Raw genomic sequence first — 12620 nt, forward strand, 5'->3', positions numbered from 1 at the left:
GTATCAATTTGATGTTACATTATTTCTGCTTTATATTGCCAAATGGAAGCAGTTCATTTGAATTTGTTGGGAAGCTTGACCCATAGACAAGGTGTCCCATATAAAACTAATACATGGAACAAGCGATACAATTTTCATTAAATGGGAAAAAAGTTGCGCTATTCTGAGCCCAATTACTGTAACGAAATTAGTAGGCCTAGAAACATTCGTGAACGTCATGCGATTAGGGGGGGCTAATACAAAACTACCGAATTTTAATAAATTTTTTTCAAGATGGCGACGATAATTCAATTTTTCGAAAAACAAGTTTTTCAATTTTGCTCGATATTTTGAAAACCCCTGTAAATATTTTTAATTCCAATACAGCAAATGTTTGGACTCTGAACACCGCAACTGTTTTCCCATTTCAACAAAATCCGTAATAGTGTAAAAAGTCGTTAAAGAATGAAACTAATGTCATACAATATTACACAGGGTGTTCGAAAAGAATGGAATATCGTATATCTTTGTAATTATCCATTTTGCGCGTATGTGTATTTCAATAATGTTCAACAATGATCATTAATTTACTTCTTTAAACCCATCAAGACCCTTTTATGTTCATCCAAACATTGTAACAATTGATTTCTCCTTAGACTCAAGTTAGTGCGTGAACTTGAAGTAAAGAGTTACTAACTTACATTGGTTGACATCCATTTGTGAGTGAAATATGCTTTTGAAATAAACAGAAAGGCAGCATACTGTAATTTTAATTATGCTGGGATATAGAGAAAGGAGGATATCAATATCTACGTAAGCATAAAATGGTCATGAGTGATTAGACTAGACTAGAATGTCATGTCATGCCATTAAAAGAAATTTTTATTCGTTGTGTTTTTGTTTTAAAAAAAATTAAAAAATAAAAAATACTGTGTTTCCAACTTTTGTTTTTTTGTATGTGCCGTATATTGTTCTATTCATATAAAAAATTCTACGTAGTACAGTATGCACTTTTTTTTATGGGCCATATAAAGAACTTAAGTTGATGATTTCTCCGAAACGAAACATTGTATTGAAAATCTCTCAACAGTGTTTTGCAGAACTCAAAAAGTGGCAAAGAAAAAGTGATTTTTTTTGTATCTGATCAAATAACATAAAAAAAACGAAATGGGCAAATATCGTTTTTTTTTTAAAGCACGATAATACACAACCCCTTAATTGCGCATCTTTTCTCTAATTTGACTATCGTCTTCTATGGTTTCGGAGATCCCCATGATAGATATCCTTATCTTGGACACAGTGTATACGATATTCCATACTTTTCGGACACCCTGTATATTTGTAATCAGGCAATACCAGTAAACTTTTATCAACATCTAACGAGAATGGTAGAACTATTTATTGGATCTAGAATTTAGTTTGTAGACCTTTAACTGAACTTTTCAAGTTGAATATATAAATCGCATTTTTTGTGGTCATAATTTTTTAGAGTAACCTTGCAAAACCTCTCTGGGCTTTGTGCGTTTAGGAACCCATCTAGGATCATGGAACTATTGTAGGCCCAATTGCAACAAGGTTCAAAACCTGAATTTTTAAAACATGAAGTGTCTTGGGAAGTTGACCGGCATGTAGAACTATATTTTTTACAAATAAGTTGCAATAAAAGTCGTACAAATTCCCTTGCCTCATCCTGCCCCTATACATTTACTAAACAAAAAAAATCAGTTTATCACAATAAACTATGATAAAAAAAGAATGTAAAATAAGTAAACATCCTGTATAGAGGCGAAGTGTGCCTACTTCGGACTTAATGCCCTTCGTAAAAAATTTGGTAGTGATTATACAGGGTGGTTCACAGAAACCGTTATGTTTTCAGGTTCTGACTGATACATTAAATTTGAAAATTTGCATACCAACATATTTTTTCATGATCTATCGAAAAAAAAATGTAATTACCCTCGTTCACGAACTTATAAATTAAGATGGACTGCTGATCAAACAGTTGCATAGAGGTAGAAATGGCCCTAGCATGGGCGCCGCCATGATGTGCACATTCTAGTTATTTTGTAGGGGAATTTTCCTAGTACTCAAGTTTTGAGGCTATTGCAGCCTTGGAAAATGACATGTGTCACAGTAATTTATTTAGAAAACGTGAGGTTAATGTTGGGTTAATGCTTGTTGATTTGAGTTTCGCGCCATGTGAGTGCACATCATGGCGGCCCCCATGTAGGTGTTATTTGTTCATTCAGCATTAGCAGTCCACCTTAATTTATAACTTCGTGCCCTCGTTTCACTTCCGATTTAACCGGATGTGGATAGCAATTTTCTTATTTTAAATAGAACACTTTTTATCGCAATCTCGATATCTACATGAAAATCTAGGTCATTTGATACCCATCCCTATACCCATTATTAATTAATGTTTACAAGTTATTCAAGATTTTTCCAAATTAGTGACGTTTTTTGATTTAAAAAAATCTTGAATAACTTGTAAACCTTGGATGCTGGGTATCAGGAAATCTGGTATCAGACGTAGATTTCATAAAGATTTTGAAAATGCGATAAAATACAGGGTATTCTATTTGAAATAACAAAGTTGGTATCCACATATGGTAAAACGGGAGGTGAAACGATCATTAAAATATTTTCTTTCGATAGATCATGAAAAACTATGTTGGTATGCAAATTTTTAGATTTAAATTATTAATGAAGTTTGACTACTTTTAAATAGCGGTTTCCATGAAACAGCGTCTATAGTTGCTGTGTTACCACGCTAGGAGAGACAGAGAAGTATAAAAAAATAGCTTCTCTTTCATTCACAATTATCTAGCCTTTTCCAAACTGCTTTTTGCAAACTTAGGCATTTTTTTCTTGAAGGACAAGCTAGTGTTCTTTAAGTGTGTCGGTATTTTATTGCACAGAATAGTACCTAATGCTGTATAAAAAGGAGCGCCTAAGCATAGAGGTTCTGTGATAATAGAAATTGTACCTAAGATTCCTAGAAATAATAACTATAATGAGCAAAATATAAACGTTGGGGGAGAATGGGGATAAATGAATAACAATAGAAACTTCATTAGTGAATGGTCTCCGGACCGATCAATGGTGATGTCCATTCATCCGGAGATTTATCTTTGAATGTAAAGCTGTTATATTGCGCAGACTAAATTATGCTCTGTCTTGGAATTTTATTTCAGTTCACAGATGCATTAACGTGTAACTACACATTTTTCAAGTGTATTTCAGAAACCGTAAGATATATTTCAGAAGACGTTAATAATTAATTGTATTTCAGATTAGTTAATTGGATTTCAGAAAGCTTAGTTTACTATTCTGAATCACATTTAACACTTTCTGAAATCCAATTGACTAATCTGAATTACAATGAATATTTTCTGAAATTAAATTGACTTACCTATCTGAATTGCATGTGGTGGTTTCTGAAACACTCTTTAAAAAGGTGTAGTACTTATCAAAAAGGTCAAAGTATGACTATTTCATTTTAGCACGTAGAAAAGACGAATTTAATACATAAATAAATTTAATTATGATGACACGCCTAATTTTCTTTATGTCTATGATCACGTTCGTTTTTGTTTAATTGTAAATTGATGCGAAATTATTGCCTTTATTTAATTTGATAAGACATTTAAGTTGATCAAATTTGCAGATGTTTTTTTGTGTAAAATTTCTTTATTTTTAGAGATTATTTAGTTTAATTTTTGTATAAAATGAACAGGCGTGACACAAGTTAATGAGTTAGACAATAACTAATCACATCTTGTTTACATTGGTAAATGCTTAATTTTGGTGCGGTGCGAAATAGACATGTTGTTCATGATAATGAAATGAATAATACACTAGGTTGAGTGGTAGAACAGTTGTACGTCCAGGTCAACGTGTTGAACTCCGCCTAGATTATTTTCGTTTTAATTTTATTTACTTTATATAATTTCGTAATAAAGGCATTATTATTATTATTATTAGTGAATTTTTATAAAAAGTTGTTACAAACAAAGAGGGGACTCTCGGACATTCTCAGCTTTGATGACGGCGTTTCCTGATCTTTTGACGGCATAGGAAGGTATTTGAAATTATTCAATTCCATCATCTGGCCGTCGTCAATGTGAAGTTTGTGAAAAGTGTAATAAGGCATTATATGTCGGTACCAGTTTTGCGTCAGTCAAATTTCTTGGTTCACAAATTTAAGGTCGGTGTATATCGTTCTAAAAGTAAAAAAATGCGCTGAAAATTATCAACCAAGAATTAAAAGTCAACGTCCAAATTCCACAATAAAAAGAAGGCATGTTAAGATTACACCAGTTTTGTCGTTTTTGTTTATTTTCGTCTGTGGTGTTTGATGAACATTAAATTCGTGTTGGGTAAATGTAATTTAGGTAAAGTTGGGAAAAATTAGGGTTTAATTGTAATTTTAAGGTGTGTTTATGAACCAAACAAATTTTGAGTCTCTTGTTAATTTGGACAAGCCACGTGGTTAATAAAAGATTGATTGAAATTGATTATTACGTTTTTGCACTGATAGAAGGTTGAGTTATATGTTAAATATAAACGAATAGAAGAATCGAGACTCAAAATTTTTTTTATTTTTTCTATAGCCTATAGAAAAAATAAAAAATTTTTGAATCTTGATTCTTCTATTTGTTTACACAAAAGTTTATTTGTTCCCACAAGGCGACAACAATCTCGAGGTGCACTGTTTGATCACTGTAATCCTGAGAAAATAAGCTCCATACTTTGTATCTTAACTGATTTTGTAGCTGTGATAATAAGACAGATAGAAATAGTGCCGGGAACACACTGCATCCTCACAAACATCCTGAAGTATCAATTTATAATTATTGGTCATATGATATTAAAAATTGTTTGTTATCATGAGATAACAAACAATTTTTAATTTGTTAGTTTTAATTGTTAGTAGCTATAACTAATCAAATTTTGTTTTTTTTGTGGTAAAAACAATTAAACATATTGGGTTAACTTGATATTCTCATACAAAAGACTTTCATTAATGAATGCATCACAGATGACAAATTATAAATGAGCGTATTCCTAGAGGATCAAAACATTATGACCTGTATTTTACACGTTTACTGTAATTTAATATTGTATAGTAAGGCATGAAAGAAAAAACTACTACAATTTTGCTTAGTACAGTTAAAAGCAATGCATCATGCTTTAATAACTCGCATCAGACTTACCTTATAACTAGAGAACAACTTTGTATTTCATTTTCAAACTGAGCTCTTGTACAACAGAATTATTTTTTACGTTTGTGGTTACATCCATCGACCTGTAGAAATTATTACATGCAATAAACAGATTAAGCACTATGATAGGATTTCATTATCAAATGTGTTCTAACCCCATATCCTTTTGTTTCTTGCAAATTTGATGCAGTTAAAACGGTGAAGGTGATCTTGATATGTAGAAGGACGTTTTTTATACAGAGTGTTCATTTGAAAACTTCGCACCACGGATCTATCAAAAACCTTTGATTAAAGGAAAAAAACGCCGAGACACGTCAAAAGATTTGGGACAACTTTTTGACCAAAAACTACTTCATCCCCTTTCACCCTCTGCCCCCCAGGGTTATTCCCTTAAGAATTTTAAATGACAAGTAATAGCCTGTTTGAAAGCCCTTTATTTTGATCTTTAATTTTTTTAATTGGTAGATTCGATTTCGAGAAAATTAGAATAATTTCCACTCTTGGCATTTTGGAAGTAAAATTTGAATCAGTTTTTGGTTAAAAAGTTGTCCCAAATCTTTTGACGTGTCTCGGCGGTTTTTTTCCTTTATTAATCAGTGGTTTTCGATAAATTCGAGGATAAATCCGTGGTGGGAAGTTTTCAAATGAACACCCTGTATACAAAAATCGAATGATATTGCTTAACCTGCTCAGTGAATTAGTTCTACTGCTTTGAAAAATAAAATTAGCGCTTGGTTAATGTGAAAACAAAAGCAATTACAGGGCGTATAAACGTACTTATATTGTACGTTATTTCCATTTAATATCAAATGGTCACCAATTTGTACTGATTTGTATGCAATAGTAGAAAAATTCATAAATCTTGTTCATAAAAATTTACTGCTGTCAGGGAAAAAAAACAGTTGAAGGTCGAATGCGCACTTATACTTTTTGAAATATTTTAAGCGCGGCAAATCAGAAAGTCCAGTGGCGTAGTAGGCCCAAAAAAACTGAAAGCATTATAATAAATTTAGGGGAAGATAACAGCTCAAACTAGTGATCTAAATGTGTATTATACAGGGTGAGTTTTTTTTTTCATTTTAAGCATTAGGATCTCGGACACCGTAAGATATAGAGATCATAGTTTTTTTTTCCGCTTAATAAGATACGTTTATTAATATTCTTGTTTTATAATTTTCGAGTTATAACGCAAACTTACATTTTTTTTATGGTAATCATAGTTGGCTGTGACATTTTTAAAAAGTGCATTTTTTCTGTTTACAATGATATAAGGTTCATTGTACTTACTTTGACAAATAAACATGATACTGAACTGTTTGCATTATTAAGAGTAGTAAAAACAGATTTTGCCATGGGAAACATTTTTGTTCCCTTAATTACTGTCTATTATAATATTTAACTTGCAGTCAGTTGTGGGACGGGGCACCGTTATGTTGAAACAGCGTAAATTACGTCGTGTTTCCAAATCGAACCCTCCTACATATCTTGAAATTCATTTGGTAGAAAATGAAGATAATATTAGCCTGTCCAATTTTCGTCGTAAATGAAAGATACTCACTAGATATTGTTTTCCATGACCAACTATGACTACCATTCAAAACAATTAAAGTTTGTATTATAACACAAAAGTTGTAAAATATAGAAGGAAATTAGTATGTTCATCATGTTAAGCATTAAAATGTCTAAAACTTTTATTCGTGTCATTTTGTTGTATTTCTAATAATAACGATTCTACAACAGTTAAATGAAAAAACACTAAATCTGTTTTTCGCTCATATCTAGTAAACTGGATTTTTTAAAAAAACAAAAGCATATCTTGAATAAGCTCTTAAAACTACAACTCTTTCCTCATTTAACCGAATCCGTATGTCTTATGGTTTCCGAGATCCTAATACTTCACCTGCGCGACCTGAAACTTTCTTTCTCCGTGGCAGCTGTACCTGTGCTTGATGGAAATCTGGCTGGTGGTACAATAATAGTTCGAATTTTGATCTCTAAGCAAGATTTTATTTTACCCCTATTTTATTATTTAGTTCCGTGAATTGTGTGAACATTGAAATGAGTTTGGAATCTACCGAAAGAGGTGGACAAAACGTATCTACCTGTTTTATTACTCCCATTATTGCAAAATTGAACGTTTCTGAGGTTTTTAAAGGCTGCTTACTAGAATTAACTAGTTCTTTTAGACAGACGGGGTAACTAGTGTAAACTTTAGTGGCCCTCAGATTATTCTCTATAGCACCTTAGTTTTTTAAATTATAATAATTTACAACATAGTTTACTGACTCCTATTTCCACTCTACCTCAACTGAACGTGCTTATTTTTCATGAACAATAGATTTACATTTTTTGGTTAGCCAACTTGTGAAGTATTAAAAAAGTTACGATTTTTTCCTCTCAACCAAGAAAGATACTGCAAAAAAGTAAACTGCATAATTAAAACATAAAAAAAAGCAAACAGCAAAAGAATTAATTCCAAATATTTCCTTGAGAATTTACCTTTTGTTTCTCCCGTAACTGAAAAAACACAAAAATGTAAAGCTCTAACTGCTTCATACTACGACTGTCAAACTACTTACGATTACTCATACTACACTAAAATCGAAACTAAACCATTTTACCGAGATTAGTGGGGTTAAACACACACCTGAAACTCACCGCGAAGTGGCGCCATCAAAGGCGGAACTCACATACCCGTCTGTATCATCGCCCGATGTGTCTCCGCCGCGCAGTTTATATTTGGCCTGTCGAATAGCGGTTAGTTTCCCTCGTGCTTCCTCAAGTTGACGTTCAATACGTAGTACCTCTGACCTACATGCAAAAGGAGAGTGCAAATGTCAGTCACCTGATTAGTAATTAAATTGTGAAAATGAGTTAGTGTGAGTGATTACCAGTGCACATTTCTTTAGCTCAACTTTAATCAAAACTCGGTTAATGTCATTACTTTTTGCTACTAATTAAAACTGATAAAAGATAGATTGTCCCTCAATCCTATTTAATACAAACATAGATTCATGCCATTCAATGTGCATTTTATAACGTAAATGGAATGATCAGAAATATACCTCGCATTTATTTCCTGGGCGATGCCACCGACCATTCGTTTGTTAAGAATTAGCGATCGTTCTTCCTCGACACTAATTGCTCTTTGAGCCGCTCGTACTAGATTATCTGTAGAGCGAATGACCGCATTACCGGCTTGCTGTAATCGCCGAGTCGCTTCGGTATCGCTTTCTGCTTTCACTTTGCATGCAACTAATAATTGAGCGGTGGAGCTAGCAACCTGCTTCGCAGATGATATAAGTTTTTCTTCGCTGGCCAAGCCTAAAGAAGAAACTATAACAAACAATTTAAAGTGCAATGAAATAATCACCTTGCACAAGCGCATTCGCACTTTCCACTAAACTGTGAGTTGCGGCCGCTACTAAACGGGCAGCAGAAATCAGACCTTCTGACCACTGTCCATCGTCCGATGAGGAAATGGGCGTGCGCGACATTTTACCGCTGTCAATCAGCTCTCGTTGAGCGGCACTGGCAGCTTTAACTAAGGCGGATGTTGCCGCCGCAATGGATTTTGCGGCTTCTAGTATCATTTCATCAAAGTTCATTGATTCGTCCAAGTCATGTGTCTGCAAAATTGTATGACACATTTTTTTCGTATTCGAATTAAGTTACAGTAGACCCCAATTAGTTACTTATATAAACAGGAAAAACATTAATTTCATTTACCTTACTCTACAGACCCCTAAACCAACTTTTTTTTGGTTTTCCAGTGACAGTGTTGTTAAGTGATCATGATCAATGGGTAAGGTAACAAACAGTCAAATTTGAATTGCGTAAAGTTCTAGCCTTAAATTGTGGAAGGCATATGAAAAAAAGGTATGAGTTTCTCAAATGTGTTATAACCTTACAAAGATGTGCAACTCAACTCTTTCATTTGAAGTTTTAATTGTTTTTTTTTAGGCAAAAGGGAGAGTAAGTAGGAGTGGTGGGCAGAAATATTTCAAACATTTGTTTGACATTTAATCTACATATACATCAACCCTTAAATAACGCCAATAAAAATGATTCAAGCATCCCTAATTTTTGTAAAAATAAGAATGCAAAGTCCAATTGGGCAATAATTATTCACGCATCACCAATATTTATGAAAATAATTTAAGACAGTTCGAGTAATATAATAGTTCGAGCATTTGTTTGGCTTTTAGGGCCAGTTGGACCACAACAGATGATCCTCAGTTCAGTTGATTGGCATAATAAAGAAATCGATTGGATAAATTTTGAATTCTAACCAATCAACCTGTTTTATTTAGTCAGTCACCTGACCTGAGAGGTGGAACTATTGTTTAAATAACATTTACGGCCGGTATTACATAAAGCATAGTTAACTATGTTGCCAGGCTAACAATGTTGTTAAGGGATGTGAATGGATGTTTTTTCAAAGAATAATACTCGTATTATTCTTTAAAAAACATCCAACATGTGTTAGCAACATTGTTAGCCTGATAGCATAGTTAATTAGGCTTTATAAAACCGTTAACCTCCAAATAGTTACCTAGTAGCCAGAAAACATAAGTTTAAATTAACTTCGTAATGTATTTGCATGTATAGGTCACGAAGCAATATAACAGTTTGCATCGTTCGTTATATAGCCAAATTCCATTTGCGAAACTGCAAACGCAAATGTGTGTCTACAGAGTGATGATAATAATAATAATAATAATAATAATACCTATTTATTATACCGTTATCCGTGTGGGTAGGGTACACTTACGGTCGTCATGGGAAAAAAATATTACAAACAAAATAAAAGGTACATTCAGAGACTAACTAACAGAGGAGGATAACAGAGTACAATTTTACATATTATATCGCATAACAGTTTTTCATGAACTCTTCCTGACAATAAAAAGCATGTTTTGAAAGAAATGTTTTGAGGCGTGACTTAAGAGCTCCAATGGGCATAGATATATATTATTAGGAAGGCTGTTGTAAAGAAGTTGAGATTGGTGGACTACACCATCCTGTGTTTTTGACAACCTGCAGTACTTAGTTCGAATGTTATGCTTAAGCCTAGTATCGTGATCGTGTACGTTACATTGTGAGGCAACGATTGCGCGGAGTAACTTAATGCATTGAAGATAAGATTTTTCAATAGAGTGCTTTTGTATCATGATGTGGTTGAATATTCTCCACATTTTAAAAATATTTGGAATTATACAGGGTATGCTCACAAAGTAGGGCGCCAAAATGGTACATTTTTTTTAAATAGCACCCCCTATACTTGAATGCATTTTTGAATTCTACGTGTCATTGTACGTCTTTTTTATTATATGGTTAATATCCGAAAAACTAGTACTTTAAAGATAATTCGATTTGAAAGAAAAATTGGGTATTTTCAAGCGTCAGTATATTGTCAAAATTATTACTTAAATTTTGATTCCAGGTTTTACATCTTTTATCCTAGGTTAAGTAAAAGCAAATAAATACATCTACTATGAAACATTAAAAAATATTTTACTGGGTGTTTTTTTTGGTATGTCCAAAGTTGCAAAACTTCATATTAAAAAATCTCACGTTTATTAAATGGAACACCCTGTATATTTTTCTGTCATCTTTTAGCTCCTCCAAAAACCTTCAACTTTTGATAATAATGTCCTATATCTATCTCTGATAGTTTTCGAAATATCTTGGTCTTCCTGGTTTTTATATTCTAATCTTAAATAAGTTATACATATGTAATTTACATAATAACGAGGTGGCCATGCAAAAAAAAGGCAATTTTTATCTATCTCGCCCAAAACGAAAATCATATGGATTAATTTATTTTTCAAACAATTTATTTTAAGTCCAAAAACTGGAGAATAAGTAAAAACATTTGACTACAAACCAAATTTTATTTAACTCCTCATGTCATCCAGTCAGTGATATTGGTTTCATTTTTTTCATATTCTCCTCGATATTATGTAAATTAGAACTTATTTCAGATTAAAAACTAGGAAAACCAAGATATTTGTTCATGTTTTTACTATCAAATTTGTTCTCCAGTCTCCAGACTTAAATGAATTATTCGAAAAATGAATTAATAAATATGATTTTAGCTTTGGACGAGGCAGATAAAAATTGCCTTTTTTTTGCATGGCCACCTTATTATTATGCAAATTACATAATAACTTATTTAAGATTAGAATATAAAAACCAGGAAAATCAGAGATAGGTATCATTATTATCAAAAGTTCAAGGTTTTTGGAAGAGCTAAAAGATGACAGAAAAATATACAGTGTGTTCCATTTAAAAAAAATGAGACTTTTTAATATGAAGTTTTGCAACTTTGGACCTACCAAAAAAACACCCTGTAAGCTATTTTTTTAATGTTTGACAGTAGATGTATTTAATTGACTTTTACTTAACCCAGGATAAAAGATATAAAACCTGGAATCAAAATTTAAGTAAGTAATAATTTTGGCAATATACTGACGCTTGCAAATGCCCAATTTTTCTTACAAATCGAATTATCTTTAAAACTACTCCGCTTCAAAGAGTTCACGACATAATGGACTTGGGTGTACTCTTTGATGAAAAATTGACTTTTAGCCAACACATATACGAAAAGGTTAATAAAGCTTTCAAAGTGCTGGGCTTTATTAAAAGAAATTGTGCATCCTTTCGTAATGTCTCTGTTTTAGTGACTCTATTTAACGTCTACTGTAGGAGTACTCTGGAATATGCTTGTCCAATATGGTCACCTAACTTCAAATATTTAATTCATAGCATTGAAAGAGTTCAATCCAAATTCCTGAATTATATAAAATTCAAATCTGGCAATTTGAATTCCAAGAACGTCATCATGGCAAAATATAATATTATACCGCTTGAAGACCGCCGGAAAATAGCTGATGTTCTAATCGCAGCTAAACTACTAAAAGGAACTCTGGATTGTCCTAAGCTTCTTAGTGCTCTTCAATTCACGATACCTCAAAGAACTACCCGATCAACTTTTTAAAGAAGCTACCTATCGATACAACTACACTATGAGTCAACCGTTAGCAAGGATCCCTGCTACATGCAATGAGTTTCCAGAAATAGACTTGTTGTATTTATCAACTAAACTCATCGCAGATCTTCTGCAACGACAATTTTTAACCAAGACATCGACATCGACATAACATTTAACTTTTTACTGTTTTTTTTTTGGCATTGTAGGAGTGATTTAGATTTAGATTTGTTAGATTTTTTTGAATAGTAGTTTAAGTAATTTAATTTATTCTTACGATTAATATCTAATCATACATAATTATTTTTTACTAAAGATGCGTTATTTTGATTACATATTAAGTAAAATATGTTATTGAAATTAATGTCTAAAATATTGGCTTGGCCGTCAATAAAGATAAAGATATTAAAGATAAAACT

At 32.4% G+C, this 12620-nt stretch overlaps 1 protein-coding gene across 7 annotated transcripts in view; it reads right to left on the minus strand.

Annotated features, from left to right (window-relative positions):
- Positions 1–12620, minus strand: part of LOC116179220 (talin-1) — an 82567-nt gene that overhangs the window by 3260 nt on the left and 66687 nt on the right. For 3 of the 7 annotated variants that reach the window (XM_031498952.1, XM_031498959.1, XM_031498968.1), the window contains 3 exons: positions 8581–8836; positions 8273–8531; positions 7866–8018 (listed from right to left, as the gene is read on the minus strand). In XM_031498952.1, coding sequence (XP_031354812.1) covers positions 7866–8018; positions 8273–8531; positions 8581–8836 — 668 coding nt within the window. Of the gene's footprint in view, positions 1–5198; positions 5291–7854; positions 8019–8272; positions 8532–8580; positions 8837–12620 lie in introns of all 7 variants that reach the window. The other 4 variants (XM_031498991.1, XM_031498976.1, XM_031498999.1 and 1 more) reach the window with 4 other exon arrangements.

This window comes from Photinus pyralis, unplaced genomic scaffold (genome assembly GCF_008802855.1).
Source record: "Photinus pyralis isolate 1611_PpyrPB1 unplaced genomic scaffold, Ppyr1.3 Ppyr1.4_LG1, whole genome shotgun sequence".
Taxonomy (NCBI): domain Eukaryota; kingdom Metazoa; phylum Arthropoda; class Insecta; order Coleoptera; family Lampyridae; genus Photinus; species Photinus pyralis.